The sequence below is a fragment of the Amblyomma americanum genome, chromosome 4 (assembly GCF_052857255.1).
Source record: "Amblyomma americanum isolate KBUSLIRL-KWMA chromosome 4, ASM5285725v1, whole genome shotgun sequence".
Taxonomy (NCBI): domain Eukaryota; kingdom Metazoa; phylum Arthropoda; class Arachnida; order Ixodida; family Ixodidae; genus Amblyomma; species Amblyomma americanum.
The window spans coordinates 127,185,226-127,202,926 of NC_135500.1; the positions used below are offsets into that span (position 1 = coordinate 127,185,226).

Consider the following 17,701-nt stretch of genomic DNA (forward strand, 5'->3'; position numbering starts at 1 on the left):
ATACGTAGGGACCCTGGACTATAGGGGCTCCACCCATCGGCCGAAAAAGCTTAGCTCGACTCGGTAAACTTTTTTTCATTCATTCATTGATTCTCGCCTGTTCTCCGAGTGTGAACTGTCCTTCATAATCACGGGGATGTGCGGTTATGTCATCGATGAAACCAAAGGGAACTGAGAAAAACATAAACGTCCTGTGCAGAAAAACGCACATGTATTACAATCATCGTTGGCAAAATAAAGAATGAGGCCATGGAAGCATAAAGAAAAGCAAAATTATTTTATTCAGTAATGTGATAAGCTACCGAATTACGGAGCCGTAATTCCTTTTGTGGCATACTATAAATGATGTCTGGTTATATCTTTATTTCATGTTATAGTAAAGGCATAGATACCCATAAGAGTGATGCTCTGTGGGTAAATCAGCTTGAGACAGATCCTCTTATGAACTAGCACGACGACCAGTCTGTCCAATGTACCCCTGCACTTCAAAGTATGGGTAAACAGCAATAGACGACCGCCTTCCGCATGTCTTGAACCCTCGTACGTGTGGCTAAGCTTTTACTGCAAATTTTCTGAATGGCTAAAGGCACGGAAGGCGATGAGAAATGCGTCTATGAAGATAATTACGCAGTTAACTGCGTAATCCACTCTTGAAAAAGGTACCGCAGGGACAGCAGAAGTGTTTAGCCCGTGCTGTGCATCAGGGTTGCCCAGCCACACTCTTTGAGGGGCCGCAAAGGACGCGAAAATGTTATTGTCGTTTCAGAATCAAAGCGCGACTGCACAATGCGGATGTGATCGAACATGCCATTGGCGTTTCGCAGCTTTCATGCAGGAAAACCAGCAAGCACAGTTGTCGATCCACGCTTGCCAATTAGCTTTCTTTAATACGTGGCAAAGAACAAATACACAACACATAAATATTAAGATATGTACATCGCCCAATCACTGGAAAAATTATGCGTATGAGCGAATAATTAGCTCAATGAGGCAGAACTTCAAGTCACATTACAATAGCAGAATCAAAGGCTTACTGCCAAAGTGCTAAAGTGCATGGATACATTTAAGGTCTAGTGCAAATGACATTGCATCAACTTGCTCTCAGACAACACTGACGAGGGAGGTGGCATTGTGGACACCTTTGACAAAAATCACACCAACGCATGCCTGTGGTCTCAGGCTGACACTCACACATAAATTACAATCTTGACACTCGGGCGATCGAAAGAGAAGTTCTGAAGCGGAATTTTGTCCATTTTGAAAGCACAGCCTTTGCGAGCCATGTCAGAAATCATTGTCGGCAAAACGCATATATTCACGCCAAAAACACAGATGCTGAGTAGAGAACGTTGTATCCTGATACGGAGGTTCTTAACTGTAAATAACACACGGTAAATGCCAGCGTTACATCGACCGCCAGCGGCGATACAAAGGAGTACTTATGTAAAAAAAGAAAACCTATTGATAAGAGCCTTCGCATCATGTTCTTGCCTACCAAATCACATCCTTGAACAAAAACATAATAAAAGCTCACAATATTAGCAAGTACATTTTGCAACGAACGCAACACGTTCTACAACCAAATATAGTCTAAATTTAAACTTCGATTCGCAGGCTCATGTAACGGTCTATCACACTTCGAAAAAGCGGCACTTTACCCCGGGATTCATATTTGATCCAGGCCGGCAAGAAAAGGCCTTGGCGAATGGTTCAAAGTTTTTCACAGCACTGTTACACAAGGGTGCCGATTGTCGGCCCGATAATTCCACCTCACAAGCCATCAGGCAAAACGTGAGAAAAAATATTTGTTTGGCGCTGTACTTCTCTAAACCCTTGAGAGGAAGATCATTTTCTTCATCTCGATACGTCACATACGCGGCATAGGCTATTTCCAGGGCTGGTAGAGAGGGAGACATTAACTCCACAGCGGACGGCGCCACACCGGGACACGACACGTTGTTCCCCAGCGTCATGACAATCGCACCTTCGGATGGTCGATTTGTATCGCCACCGTCGTCGAGCAACATCGTCAGGAAGTTGACTGTCTGCACGACCTCTCTGGCGTAGATGTAGCCAAGACCACCGTACAGCATGGCACTTGTACCGCTCTTGTAGTACAGAGGGGGCACCAGGGCCGCGAAGGAAATAGACATGACTTCGAGTACGGGATCGTACCACGTCACTGTTCTCGTGTCAAGCCGCGGAAGCTTGTTGACCGCGGCATGCTGTTCGCTGGCAACAGATGGCTGTAGGGCCTCTCTTAACGAGCGCCACCACGAGAATATGTTTGAGTCGTTGAAGGACGATACGTAGTTAGTGTAGATGTTACTTGGGTTTTTTCCGAAAACGAAAGCATCTTCAGGCCATGTGACAGCAGTCGTCCGCTGCAGCATAGACAGCAGGGCGCCTTTGACAGGACTGCGAATCTTCGACGATGTGCGGACTTTCTCCACAGCCGTGGAATGGACGTGCTCCAGGTAGCGCTTGATGGAACGCCGCTGCTCGGAAGCAAACTTGGGCTGGCTCACGGCGGCGAGGAGCAGATAATCCGTCGCCTCGATGTGTATGGCGCAAACTATCTTCTGAAACTGGGCACCCAGCTTGTATACACTTGCATAGTTAAATAACTGGTTGCTCACAAAGATACCAACCATCTGCAAGAACCACCAAGACGTGTGATAAACAATGGATCTGGCGTAGTAGGCGTCAAATAGTGTGCTAACAGCAGCCAATATTTCGCCATTTGTCGCTAGGAGTACGTCGTGAATTTCGATGGGAGGAGAGACGTTGAAAGCGGACTGCACAGCGATTGCCCAGTCGTCCGCTTTTAACTGCGGGATAAGAGATGGCAGCTTCTCAAGTTCCATTGAAGCGGGAACGAAGATGGACGCTCTGTTTGCGTGGCTCAAATTTCCCAACACGTGGCTCTGGATGACGGAACTTTCAACCAGGAACTCTTGGTATGTTGGTGTGGGTGTTCGATGGACGAAGAACTCTTCGTGAAATAGGTGTAAGTAACCCGGATAGACGTCCTGGTTAGATAGAAGCTCTCCGTGCAAGATCTCCCATATGATCGGAATTGCTGATGGCTTGACAGTGAGGGTACGATTCCGGGCCGGTCGCGGAGGCAGAAGGTCTATGCGGAACCAGAGCGGAAGGGCCCATCGCACGGCTAGCTCGATCAGCGCAACAAGTGCCCTGGAATAGCCGAGTGATTCACTACCTTCCTCCTCGGTAGGCCACGCGAAGCTCTTGTTGTGCACGAAGCGAATCAAGCTGATGACCGCGTCTTTGTCGTTGCCTTGCCTGTTGAGACACGAATGGACGAGGCGCATCGGCCTTTTCATAACGTCACTTTCATGCCGTGCCGTCGCAACGGCGTCCTCGATGTTCACTATCCAGTCCATGACCACATGCGGCACAACAGCCCAGGCCAACCCACGATGCCTGTTAGCCCATGTGGAGCAGACAAGGAGGCCAATGTCCTCGCAAGCTTTGGCTGCAGCCTGACTCTTGGCCGAGCGAAGAGCATTGGCGTGGAGGACGCAGTCACGCGTGTCGCAAACTGTCTTTCGAACAGGGTCTTTTTCGAGCAGAGGCAGCACAACGAACACGAAGAGGAGCATCAAGACACAAGGCAGACACAGTGCCAATGCGGCCAGGATCCACTGCGGTACCGTGCACTCCTTGTCCGGTGCTCGTGATGTATGGCCTGGATAGAAGCTCGGCATCTGCGTGTAATCAATGGTTCAATGGTCCATGGTTCGATGTTGACAACTGCTGTTCTTTAAAGTTGTATCCAACTACAGTAGCGCATAGCATTTGCCAGCGTATCTCGCAGGGGGGGTCATTTGCGGGGAGGGGGGATTTGCCAGCGTATCTCGATACGCTATATTTAGCATGCGCGAAATGAAGTCTGGAGGGGCGGCGACCCCTCAACCATTGCACGCGGTGGTGGGGACCATCCTCCCTAAAGTAAAGCGCCGTCAACTTTGTTATCATGCTGAGGGGGTATTGCACATCCACCACAGGGAGGAACCTGCATGTTTCCATTCACTGGGGAGGTCACCTTTCTATATCTACCCCTCCCCCCCTCCTTTCCCTGACGCTGATGGGACGCGTTTTCTTAGCATATAATCGACTTTTACACAAATGCTATGCGCTAGAAAGCTGATGTGATGCGATGCGCACTCATGTAAAAACGGTTATGTCCAACTGAAGAACGGGCTGATTTGATAGGCGAAGGCCGCGGGGTCGCCAGATTGGCTAGCGCCCTGTCCGGCCGCCGCCACTTTGCTGTGTTAACAAAAGGGCGGTGAGTTCCCGTTGGGCCACCTTCCACTCTTAGGGTAATTCCGCCTTTGTTAAGCAGCACGACCCGACTCAGCTGAAGAGCCTTGCAAGCCTTCGGGGTGCTTGTTTCAGGGGGTCGACAACAGTGGAGATTGATTTGTCCGTCCAGATTAAAACTAATCAACGTAATTGACCTCGAGAAGCCGCTGTTTGTTTGATGGAAAGGAGTGTCGGAAGAATGCTGCCGAGTAGTTTTTAAGTACGAATGAAAAGATTTCGGCTGACCATGCCGTGGTGTTTTCAACCGGACAAAGTGCGTGACGTCACAGTATGAGTGCAGATGCCTTTTATATCTTAGAGGAACTGCCTGGTCGCTTTCCTGGAGCCGCATCTATACGCTGTGCCAATACGTCGCCCAGCCGGCGCCCAGTAGTTTCCGCCAACACTGGATTACCGCCGATAAAGCTCGTCAAACACATCGTCGAACTCCATCATTTGCCGGCACCGGTCCGCCAGTGCGAAATGTTTGCGGGAAGTCCTTATGCAAGAGCTGACCATCATGAGCGTGTTTCTGTCAAAATCAGTGTTGCGTCTTATCCCAGAGTCTACGTCACTGACAGCAGCCATAAACAGTAGAAGACTAAAAGAATGGAAAATAAAATGCATTGCTAGAAAAAATGCTCGCAGGTATCTTTCGATATATGTTTTCTATTCCAGCGGCGAGTCGACCGCCATTGACGGCCGCCGCCGCCCGCTTCACTTCTCAACTATGCCTATGATTTGGAATGTCTCACGTTGGCGGCGTCTTGCATCAGGTCAGCGTCACATGCATCCTTCGGAGCGGTAGCCTTGACTGCCGCCTGGGGCGCAGCCGCCTCAATATTTGCCATCACGCCTGGCACATCGACAGCCGTTGCAGCCAGGGCGACCAGCTGTGTGCCTCGTCGGAGCACTGGTGGCAATCAGAAGAGAGGCGGGATGGTGCAAGCGTGAGTCAGGCACCTCGTTTCCCACTTTGAAATGGGCCACATATCAAAATAACGCGTCTATTGTTCGCTAGTTTCTTACAATGACAAAGATATGCCAGCAAGAATGGCACTCCGAACAAGAGGAAGCGCACAGCGAAGAACTGAGATGCAACAAACAATTCTATTGTTAAAATGTCGACGTTGTTTCCTGAAAAAAAAATTAACGTGGTAATGAAGCACGCTCACACAACAGGGCACAAAGAATTCAGCAGCATTCGCTAATTCTCTGCAGCTATGAATGCAAGGAAGGTACATTTAACTCATACTGGATATAGCAATTTAGCATTGCTGTTGGATAGTAAAGGCACGTTTTTCACGCGAATGCTCCATCGAGGCCACATTCAACGCCAAACATGCAATATGAAAGACGAAGAACAAAAAGACTTTTAGTTGAAGATTCAACTCTTGCTTTGATAGCAATGACTTAAAGATTGAGACAACCGCTCTTCAAAAGTGGTAACTAACAACGTTTGCACAATATCCTTCGGTCTTTATGTTTTATGATCGTGTTTTTGGACAGTTTGCGCTTCTGTCGCTCTCTCTCTCTTTCGAGGCAATTTACTGAACAAGAGTACAAGGAAACGTTGAAAAAAAAAAGCAGTCAATTATGCCTGTCGACGTCGCGGCTCTTGGGTGCAGACGACCGAATAATTATGAAACACTCGGAACGCACATCACAAAAGGAGTGAATAACATTGCAATTATTGCACTTAGCTTGCAGCATATAATTATTGAATTGCAGGCACCGGTGTAAGAGCCGAGACATTTTTTTAATTCCGCTGTCGTAAGGTTCAAAGATGGTATGCCATTCGAAAAGAGTTTAATGAACCGAAGGTACTCATATGCTAAAGGACATGTGGAAAGATCTAAACAAAATTAAAGAAATCAACTGGAGAGGGTTAATCGGTCACACTGGTAAAATTTTTGTTTCGCGGTGGTATTAGGGGACAGTCCATAATAGTGAAATGGTGACGTAACAAATCTTATATCCACAGGTCAACTTTTTCGAAGAAATACATGATGCGCGAGCCAGGTTTTGTTAAAGAAATTTGCAACGAACCCGTTATCGAGTTTTTGACTGAAATTATTTTAAATGCACTAACTGTACCGCACTGACGCAAATACACATGAAATTTTTCTAGGAATTATATTCCGTGAAGATTAAAGCTAGGTATAGTGCTTTCAATTTAAGAGCTGGAAATTCCAAGTTGAAGCTCGCTTTTCTGGAGGAAGAAGGGAACTTCAGTTGGCTTAAGTTGATGTGCACCATAAAAAAGAATATATCTCAAACAATGGTGCTCCAGTCGAAAGGAAAATCATACTTAGTGGTATCAGACATACGATACAGCCTTTCCACACATTTATAACGCCGATATCTCGACCCTCCTTGATAGTGCGCTACATTTCTCTGTTAGTGTACGTGTCACCTTTACCGTGGGGGATGTTAGATGCCATCATTTCTCTGTGCACTTTCCGCACTGGTTGCGCAGTGTAAGGCCATAGATATAATCGTACTCGCGAATTAGCGGATTGAGGAAGCTTGTGAGCAGTCGAGGTGCCGCATTTTGTGCATCCGTCATGCGTCGTAACGCATGCAGAGGCGCACCACGTCATTAAGCAATAAGTGGTTTTGGCATCCATTCCGGCATTTTCCGTCTGGGGTCCAGAAATCGCGGCGCGGTTGACTCCGAGACCAACGTCGGGACAACGTCCACCGTGGTCGAGAGTGACGCTGATGAGAGAGAGCAGAAGCAGGCGCAGAAATTTCTGTGGCATATGCATTCAGATTCGGGACAGAATATACCTGGTGCGCCGAGATGGCTTCAATTATGCACGGACACGGAAAAAGAGCCATCGAAGGAGTCATGCCAGCAAGCAAACTAGACGGATCTATGCAACAGATTTCGGAGACAGTGAAAGCGAACTGCTTTTAATATGTTCAGGAATACCTAAATAACTTAACAATTTTCCGTAAATGCAAAAGGAGGTGGACGGAGAGGATTCCAAGAGAAAGCAAGCATAGCAGGGTCGGCAGATAGACAGGTAGGCGGATGAATTAGAGATTGCATCGGAATGGAAAACGTTTATTGTCAGCAGTGAACCCTAGTGGGCCCTATACTAGGTCGCTTCGAGCCCATGGTTCTCGGCGATCTTGTGAACCCACTAAGTGGCCCGGACTTGTGTCAACGGGTCTGAGCTGGCCAGTATAGCCTCCCACCGCTCAAGAGAAAGCACTGGTAGTAGGCCCGCCGGTGGCGGTTTCTTTTTGCACTCCCAGGTTATGTGATCGTATACAGGCTATCTCGCCGCCTTCTTTGCACGTCGGATTGTATTGCGTTGGATACATGAGTGCTATCGACGCGCTAAAAAAAGTTCGCGTCTAGACCCGACGCCACGTTATCTCCTGGCTTTTGTCCATCTTTTTGTTTGGTTGCGGATAGATCCTCCTTTCTAGATTAAACTGACTGCTGTAGGCATCAAAGGATATGAATGCATCTAGTGAAATTTGGGGGCGCAAACCGGCTCACAGCTCTGCTGACATAACCTCGAGCTATACTGTGAGCCAACTCGTTTCCCCTGCTCCCAGAGTCTGCCGGCACACATATCACTTCCACCTCTCTTTGGTTCCAGTCTTGTTGTTTTAGAATTCGTTCTGCCTGCTGGGAGATCATATCCCACACGAAATTGTTTATAGCGACCTTGGAGTCGCTAATTATGGTGACTACTTTGTACTGACCATTGCTATGGCGACAGCCGCCTCCTCCACTTTCCCCGAGTTTTGTGTTTACCGCACCAGCCTTTAGTTTCACCCGAGTCGTTTCCGTCCACGACCACAAAGGAGTCGCCTCCTTCGCATTCCGCCGCGTCTACGTAGGCTGCGTATTCTGAGCCTTCTAGCTTGGCTTCAAGGGCCCTTGCTTTTGCTCTCCTCCTGGCTTCGTGAAAAGCAGGATGCATGTTTTTTGGAATTGCTTTAATAGTAAGTAATTTTCTGACTTCGGTCGGTAATTTTGTCCGCGCGTTTATTTCCGGGATTCTATCATGTAGTCCTAGGTTGCTCAGGATCTTCCTCATCGCGGCTATGGTTGCCTCACATATATGTGCCTCAAGTAATTTTGTGGTGGTGTTGTAGACCCCCAGTTTAAAAAGTCCTTCCGTAGGGGTGTAGTGCGGGAGGCCCAAATCTGCTTTACATCCTTGACTTATGGTCATCTCTGTTTTGTTCTTTTCCGGCAGCCCGAGCTTCAGGTAGGGAATGGCGTATACTGTTCTGCGTATCACAAAAGCTTGAGCGATTCGCCACATATCTTTCTCATTGACTCTCCGTGTTTTGTTATCTATTCGCATTATGAGCCTGGTTGTCATGTTAATTGTCGACTTAAGTCTGTTTATTTTCGCTGTGTTGTTTCTATTGTCCTGGATTATCAGTCCTCGAACCCTAATTTTATCCACTCTAGCTACCGTTGTCTCATTTACATCTGCGAGAATGTCTCCTGCGTTGCTGTCGCGTTTGCTCGCCCCTCGGATTTGCTTGGCGAGCATTTTAACCCTGCCCATTCCGCGTATTACTCGACAATGATGATCGCCTGTTCGAGATTGTCTTCTATTTCCTCATCGTTTCCTGTGTCCGTCCATATTATTATGTCGCCCGCGTATAGCGTACGCTTTATCCCTGCGACAGTCTTCAATAGCGGCTGTATGTTCCTCAACGCCAGTTTGAATAAAAAGGAGAGAGCACTGAGCCTAACGGTGTGCCCTTGTCTCCAAGCTTAAAAGATTGGGTATGATGTCTCGTAGATTTATTTCAGCTGTTCTTCAGGACCCTAACGTAATCGTAGGTCCGATTGCCAGGGGCAATCTCCGCCAGATTAGTTAGTATGGCCTCGTGTTCACGTTATCAAAGGTTTTTGTAGGTCGAGGCCCAGTATGGATTTGGCGCCCCATTTGCTGGGCAGGTCTATGTTGTCTGCTTTGAGCTGGAGCATGACGTCCGGCGTGGAGAACTTGCCCTAAAGCCTAGCATCGTTTCGGAAAATACCTCCCTTTCCTCTGCGTATTCCTGGAGTGTGTTTAATATTACATGCTCCATCAGCTTCCCCAGGCACGACGTTAGTGATTTAGGTCCGAGGTTGCCCATTTCATGTTTTTTCCCGGGTTTTGGAATAAAGATATTTTTGGCGTGTTTGCATTGCTAAGGTAGACTACCTCGTTTCCATATTTCATTTAGGTAGCCTTTGACTGCCGTGGCCGAGACTAGATGTCGGCTCCTTAGCATTTTGTTGGTTACGCTATCTGCCCCCGCCGCCGACGTGGTTCTTAGTTGACACATTGCTCTGCATACCTCCGCTATGGAGATGACCTCATCTAGCTCTGTGTTCTCTGCTCCTCGGTAAGGTGAGATGAACCTCCTTTTTCTGTGTTAAAGTGTCTGCTCCTCAGTTCCTCTAATAGGTCTGCGGCCGTTCCCTGGTAACCGTGAAGCAATCTTTTCAGCTGCCCTTGTGCCGCCTACTTAGTTTGCCCTGGGCCTAGCAAGTGGCGAAGAAGATGCCATGTGTTCTTGCACCCTAGCTTCCCATTCATTTCATTGCAGATATGTCCCCAGTGTTGACTCTGAAGCTCGTTTGTGTGTCTTCTTTTTTTTAGTGTAGATATTCTCTTTTCAGTCCTTCTATTTTGCTTCCGCTTTTTCCACCTCTTCATGAGGCTCTCGTGTGCTTCCCATATAAGGGCCAGCCTCGAGTCTGTGAAGTCACGCCCAGTGCATGGTTAGAGTCTGTATAGTGTGTCTGCTTACGTTTCTTTTGACTGTCTCGGCCTATTGATTTAGATCCGAGATCTCACTGGGAGTGGTTCTGGCCCTGACTTTTTCGAGTATGCCAGTCTGCCAGTTTCGTATTGCGCAGCTTCCCCTTCATCGGCCTGGTTTGTGTTTCAAAGATATAGTGATCGTTACCCAATGTGTGTCCTGCGTTTGACCACCTCTCACCCTGTGGGTCTTTGCCTAGCGTCAAGTCCGGGAACGTGTTTACACTGACGCTATTGACTATTCTCGAGGGGGCTTGCGGGTTGTTTAGTAACGTCGGCCTGAAGTTTTGAATTTGCGTCCATAGTCTGTTTCCCTTGGGGGAAACCGTCCGGCATCCCCATGCTGAGTGCGGGGCGTTAAAGCCACAGTGGTAACAAATCCTCTCTTATTAGATTGTCTAATGGCTTTCCGCACGAGGTCACCAGTCATGTCCCCTGGTTAGTCGGTGAGTTGCATGTATCCAGATTAAAGAGACTCTTGTCCCCATTAGTGTTTTGGAGTAGTTCTAACATCACGTAGTCCTCGCTTGTGTTTTCGAGTGCGTGTTGTGTTGCAATCAGATTTCTCTGCACAAGCGTGGCCGTGAACGACTTGGGTTTGTGCTCCCCTTGTACATCTAGCGGTGTGTACGCGGTGTAGCCGGTTAATTTGACCATGTCGCTTGCTTCCTGTAGCACGATAAAGTGCGGTGCGTTTATGCTTTTTTGAATATATACCTGCAGCTTCCCTCTTTTTGACTGGAGGCCTCTGAAGCTCCTCCGGCAGATTCTAAGGTGCTGGCGAGAGGCCATGACGTCTTATAGAGGCTGCATGTTGCTGCGGCTGCAGCGATTAGAGAGAGCTGCAGCAAATGGAGGGAGCCTGGCTTCTATGCTTGCTAGTGGGCCATAATTTGCTGGAAGCAAGCCATGGTTTGTTCCCTGAACATGAATCGCCGCAGTCAGATTAACAACATGCACGTTCGGCTATTTTATCTACCCTAGAGGTAAGGGCATCAATACTAAAGTCTTGAGAGTCAGCCCGCTTCAAGAGCGTGTCCATGTCAGACCTAAGCTTGCTTGGGCACTGGTCGATGCGTCCTCATTTGGACTTTCTACTATCTTTCTGGGCGTGCTGTCTTCGGTGTTTCCCTATCTGGGTAGAGGTCTTTTCGCGGGGACTCTGGTGTCTGTATCCATTGCGTTTTGGATGTCTCCCCCTTCGTTTGTGTTACGTGGGGGCGCCTGACTCGCGTTTTGCGATTGTTCCAAAAGTGGTTTTGCGACCATCTTCGGCTGTTTTGTTTTACCGTTAATAAATTTCCTGATATTCGCCATTTCCTTCTTTATGGGGTAGAGATCTCTCTCTCTCAGCGAGCTGCTCTACCAGTACCTTCTCCCGAGCGGTTTCCCAAGGGGAGGTCTTACCCAGCCAGCTCACTTTTTTGTCTGTGCCTCTGTTTTTGCTTGAGCCTATTCCTTCGCTCGAGCTACTGTCTGTCAGGACCCGTGGTGGCGCCTCCGCTCTCCGGCAATAGTGGGAAGGAGCTCGATTTGCTTCTCCTGCGGTAGCCTTTGCGGTTTTCGTTGTGGTTCCTGGTCCTCGATATTGGTTGGTGTCCGGAGTCATGTTGCCCCTGGTCGTTGTTGGCTTAATACGGTTTTATAGGGCTTTATAAGCAAGCCTAGATTTGCAGTACCGGCTACCGGTGGTGTGCCTGGACGTCTTCATATGCTGGTTGCGTGGCCGCGCATGTGGCCTGCACTAGCTGACGCGGCACGTAATCGTTCAAATTCCAGCCTCTGGGCCTGAAGATTATTTTATATTCGCTCTCTGAGAGCTTTGGCATTGGTGCTTTTTTTCGGACGTTGGGGTCTTGCCTCTTATTCTGAGTGTTAGTCGATTTCTTCTCCCCAGCGCTGTGCTAGCCATCGTTCCCGCCGAAGTTCCCGGCGGTGTTCGTGCTAGCGTTTCCGCTGGCGTTCGCGGGCCTCCCGAATTTTTTCACCATACGGTCCTGCACGTCGAGAACGATCTCCTACTAACCGTTTTAAAATTCCAAGTTGCCCAGTTCGTCTCCGTCGGCGGCGTTTTATATCGTGGTGGTCTCAGGGCCGCCCCCCACCCCACGGGGCCGGCTCCTGGTGATGCACGGGTTGCTACGTTAGTTCCGGGCGTTAGTTCTAGCCTGCTCTCACGCGTCCGAAAGGTGAAAAAGTTCCATACAATGCGAAATAGACCAGGTTTCCCGAAATTCGGTGTCCTCTTGCACAGAGTAACAATCCGGATCCTTTCGCGATGGTTTTCGGTCCGCAGGCCCAAGTTGAATGCCGAAAAACGGCTTCTTGGCGGGAGTGCTTGCGACGCACGTCCGCACCGCCGGCTGGTCTAAAAAAATTTTTCAGGGGAAAGGAAATGGCGCAGTATCCGTCTCACATATCGGCGGACGCCTGAACCGCGCCGTAACGGGAAGGAATAAAGGAGGGATTGAGAGAAGAAAGGAAGTGAGAGGGAACCCGTAGTGGAGGGCTCCGTAATAATTTCGACCACCTGGGGATCTCTGACGTGCACCAACATCGTGCAGCACACGGGCGCCTTTGCGCTTCGCCTCTATCGAAACGCGGATGCCGTGGTTGGGTTCGAGCCCGGGTACTCCGGATCAGAAGCCGATCGCCTTAACCACTAAGCCACTGAGCCACCGCGGCGGGTAGACGTCGGTCTCGTAGAATGGAATCGTAGAATTAAGGAGACTACTGATCCGGAGTTCCCTGATTGGAACCCGACCGCGGGTTCTTTCACTCCCTCCTTCATACCTTCCCTTGCGGCGCGGTTCAGGCGTCCAACGATATATGAGACAGATGCTGCGCCATTTCCTTCCTCCCCCCCCACGAAAAACCAATTATTAGAATTAAGGAGATTGCAGGGATACAGTGGCCACACCCTGCAAAGGACAGGGTTAGTTCGAGAAACATGGGACAGGCTTTTGCTCCACAGTGGGCGCAGTTATGCTGATGATGATGACGGATGATGAAAACTAAAATGGACTTCAGAATGTGCGCTCTCTTAATCTGGAGATGGGATGGGCAGGAGGAAGGACGATTGAGAACATGCTCATATTATAACATATACAGTAAATATGAGTGAGTAAAGATACCAAGAGGCACGTGAGAAATAACACTGTGTGTGTAACTATGCTCTTCTCCTGGCAGTGAAGCATGAGGCTACACAGTGGGACCACTTAGTGGCATACTTCAGGCACAAATGAAAAAAAAGGCACTCTTCCGACACAGTTTTTTTTTTCATTTGTGGGTGCAGTATGCCACTACATGGCCCCACTCTGCTGCCTCGCACTTAATTGCCAGGAGATGAAAGCAGTAACGTTGCTTATAAAATTTCAGGGGACAAAAAAGACGAGATATCTTGGAGAACAGAGGGGACGTTCGGAGTGGCTTCGCGCAGAAAGCACTCCTGAAGGATGCGCGGACGGGTCCTGGAAGGAATCGAACTCGCGACGTGCCACGTTTCGCGTCCAGCGTTCCTACAGCCGAGGTGTCCCTGCTCGGCTGTTCTGACCTAACCGGAACAAAAAAAAACATTGGTTGAGCGCACCCGGGCAGCGGCCGACGTCACTGGGGTCCCGTACTAGGGGCAGCACCTAGTGTTTGTGAGGGCCGTCTCATTAGGAGTCGGACTAATGATACCTCCCTGCACGTACTCTTTTCTCGAGGCAATAAATGTCTTTCACCAGCTCCACTTACAGCCGACGCTGTACGTGTTATGCTCACCGGGCTGGGACAGAGCCGAGACCATAGATATCACCTCGGACTTCATTTCTCCGCCCTCCGGTGGACCCTGTGCAGCTGGCTCCAAACCGACCACGCCGTTACTGGATGCCTCGCCTACGCAGGTGCCTGTCGCCGCTGTAGAGGCTGGCGGCGTTGCTTCCTGCGCTTGCTTGTTGTCTGAGGTGTGGATGTCAGCACGGGCACCACCTCGCATCTCAATGCCGAGAACATCGGATGTCTGTGGCTCAATCTGATTAGCTCCTTGAGGTCTGAAAAAGAAGATTTCAGGAACGGAACGTGAGAGGAGTGCTGCGCTGGAGATGCGAAGAGTTCAACACCGCAGTTACTAAATACTCGCGTTGTCAGTTTTGAAGTATTCTTAATTATCGGTTAACAGCATACGGCCCCAGTCATCATGCGCGATATTGCCAACGCCGCACAGAAGGATGGAAATTACGCGCGCAAGCAGCGTGCTTGAGCACGAAGCTCTTCACACTTTGCCGGCGAACAGAAATTCGTGACGGTAGTCCCGCACGGCGTGACTGGACCGGCAATTGGAATCGAGGTACACTTCTTGATGATGGTGATCATATAATGGTGTATCTTTGGTGCAGTGAGTGACCAGCGGTGCAGTTGTGTATATTTGGCGGTTATGGTGTATGTATACTGTGTAGTGACCACAGTTCCGTCCTAACGGGGCACAACGGCAGCGCCCATCAACCTCATTTTCTGTAGTATGTAAGAGTGATGGCACAGGAGAAAGCTCACCTGACCGGCGTACTGGAGACACCGCGTTCTTTTCTGCGTTTTCTCCGACGTAGACTGCCAGCCTCGGTAGACGTGTTCGCAGTGCCGTCCTAATCGTTATCAAAAACTGCGATGCAATGTTTGAGGAACATTGTGATAGCCCCTATTGTATTGCATCAAACCAAGGCATAGACATTACTGAGTATCCTTCGACGTTGAGATCCAAACACGTTCATTAACACCTGCTATAGAAGTCCTCGTGCACGCATTCTGGCGTTCTAGAGTGAGCAGCCCATCAAAAAAAAAAAAGAATGCTACACATGCTCTTACTCACTGCATCGCACATATGAGAGATAGAAATTTATCACATGGCCAGGTTCGCGGCTAAGTGACACGAATCTTGTTCGGTGGCTTAATCACTTTTGCATGGGGCTTTGATCTCATTTTACCAGTTTTCAGCTATTTTGGTACATTCAATTGCCTCACAATTTTGTTAGCATTGGGTATTTCCTTCGCACTGTCACTTACTGCTTCACTTACTTACTGCTGCAAAACACGTATGGTTTCCGTGAGACCACAGCAAGTGCTGCTTTAGCTGACAACGAAGAGCAGTAGCAACTAAGAGCACTTGGCCAAGTGTACGGCGAAAAATTCCTCGTGTTGCCACGATCAATTCTGATGTCGAAGCACTAACAATGGCATCATACTGCCACAGCATACTTGAAGCCTTTTTGGTTTACCACGAGATAATAATGCCAGTCCCGAGCGGAGAATAAGAGTGGAAGAGGAAGCTCCAGCATAAAAAAAAATCAACCTTCTATCTGAATCAAGGCGGCTACCTAGTGCAAAACTTGATCCATTCTTATTTTCTTCGAATTAAACCGTAACGGCCAATAGAGTCATTTTATTTTCTACTCTTTTCATTTTCTATACCTGCAGCAATTTTCCTCATTCATTTGATTGAAAAATATGAATTTGTATTGATATTTTTTAATTACTTCTTTTCGACAGCTGCCTTCAGCCTTCTGGGGACACCTACTGATTCTTGGCCAACAGTCCACATTGAGTATGAGCCACTTCTACGTTAAGGCTAAAAATAGTGACAATCTTCCCAGCCCTCGATCTACCGCGGAAGACTTTTGTCTCTGGACAAGATGTTTTGCTGACAATATACCTTTCTCGCAATGTACTACAGAATAGCTGAAACAACATGAATGGCACAATACTCATGCGGTAGACTCAAAACTAATTTTTAGTTTACTGTACGGTAGCGTTTTATTAGTGCAAGTGTGGCTCTCGCGGTCGCGAGACCATGCGCTAGTCGCGAAGCAAGAAGAAAGAAGAAAAGCCACGAAGCTCGCACAGTGACCGAAGTCTACGTGTTACAGCGAGGATGTTACCGATCCTTCCGCAGAAGCTGGCCCAGGTCGACCTGGTGACGAGCGAGTGCTTCGACTGCGGCGACATCTTCGGCCACGGTAGATTCCAGCGCTGTCTTTTCGTTCTCACGATGGCGTCCGTGTGCGCGATGCACTGCCACACACTCGTCTTTCGTCTCATCTCCGGCGACGTCGACCACTGGTGCAAGCAGCCGCGGGGCGACGGGATGATGTCTGCTGCCTCCTGGAGGAATGCGGCGATCCCTATTGACCCCGATGGACGTTTCAGCCGGTGCACCGTCTACAAACACCCGGACGACCCGAACGACACGAGGGTTGTGAGCTGCGACGAGTGGGACTACGACCCGGAGAGGCAGAAGAGCACCATCGTGAGCCAATGGGACCTTGTGTGCGACAGGCAGCCGCTTCTTGTTGTGGCGCAGGCCGTCTCCATCCTGGGCTCGTTGATATTCATGAGTGGCGTCGGACTCGTTGCGGACCACTTCGGTCGACTGCCCGTGCTCCTCTCGTCGGTGGTGGCCCTGCAGCTGGCCACATTGGGCAGCTCTTTTGCAGCCTCGTACAGCGTGTACGTCCTCTCGAGTTTCCTCAACTCTGGCTGCGTCGCGACGGTCATGGTGCTATCCTCCACGCTGCTCTTTGAGGCTTCGACTCATCGGCGCCGGAGCCTGCACTTATTCGTCGCCATGTCGGCGGGCATGCTCACAGCGGAAGGGTGGTTCGTCTTTGCGCGACTTCTGCGACAGCTGGGACAGGTCGACTGGATTGTTCTGCAGATCGTCATGCTCCTGCCGACAGTCCTCACGCTGTATGCGTTCGCCGCAGCATACGAGTCTCCGCGTTGGCCCGTTGCCAAAAAGGACATGGCCAGCGCAGGAATGATCATGCTCAGCGCGGCCAAGAAGAACCACTTCCCGCTAGTCACCACGGCCTGCATGCTGGTGAGGCTTAATGAGGAGGTTGCCCTTAGTGCTGCCCGCCTCATGGTCACCGGAGGAGACGTTGCAGGAGCGCGTGACCTGCGGCACCGGGCTTTGGTGATGTTCTGTTCGAGTTTCGCTGTTACCTTCACAATGTTCGTAGTACAGCTTCTCGAGACTGAGGTGCCATCCGGAACAAACTCTTGGCTTCAGTTGGCACCCATCGGCGTGAAGATCATGGGCTTTCCGTTGCTTCTTGTCGCGGTCAGGATGACCACCGCCCATCACTTGCTGGTCTCAACCCTAGGCGCCCTAGGCGGCACCTCCTGCTTGATCAGTCTGACGTTCCCATGGAAACGCGACCTAATAACCAGCGTTTTGTTTCTCTTGGCCAAGCCGCTCGTACTCGGTTGCGACGTCATCATATTCACGACTGCCATGAATGTGGGTGGCGCTGCCGTCCGCTGCGTGACCATTTGTTGGCTCTTCGGCTTCGGCCGCTTGGGAGGCGCCTGTGCTTCTACTTTGCTGACAGTGCTAGACGTCGGACACGGAGACGTGGTTTTCGCTATCGCCGGGACGGTGCTGTTCGCGGTGATGCTCGCTCAGCTCAGACTCCCGCCAATGCACGAGGTCCTGATACTAAGCAGCACAGATCCAGCCACCAAAAACATAGGGGGCGTGGAATTCATGAAGCACACGCTCGACACGCCGAGCTACAGGAAGGAAAGCCGCAGCA

General features: G+C 49.6%; 1 protein-coding gene across 1 annotated transcript in view; it reads right to left on the reverse strand.

Moving 5' to 3' along the window:
- Positions 1-1,631: 1,631 nt before the first annotated feature.
- Positions 1,632-17,701, reverse strand: part of LOC144129814 (uncharacterized) — a 28,810-nt gene continuing 12,740 nt past the window's right edge. Inside the window, exons 2-4 of the mRNA XM_077663883.1 lie at positions 13,896-14,164; positions 5,088-5,245; positions 1,632-3,731 (exon numbers count right to left, since the gene is read on the reverse strand). Coding sequence (XP_077520009.1) covers positions 1,632-3,731; positions 5,088-5,245; positions 13,896-14,109 — 2,472 coding nt within the window. The 5' untranslated portion in view covers positions 14,110-14,164. The remainder of the gene's footprint in view (positions 3,732-5,087; positions 5,246-13,895; positions 14,165-17,701) is intronic.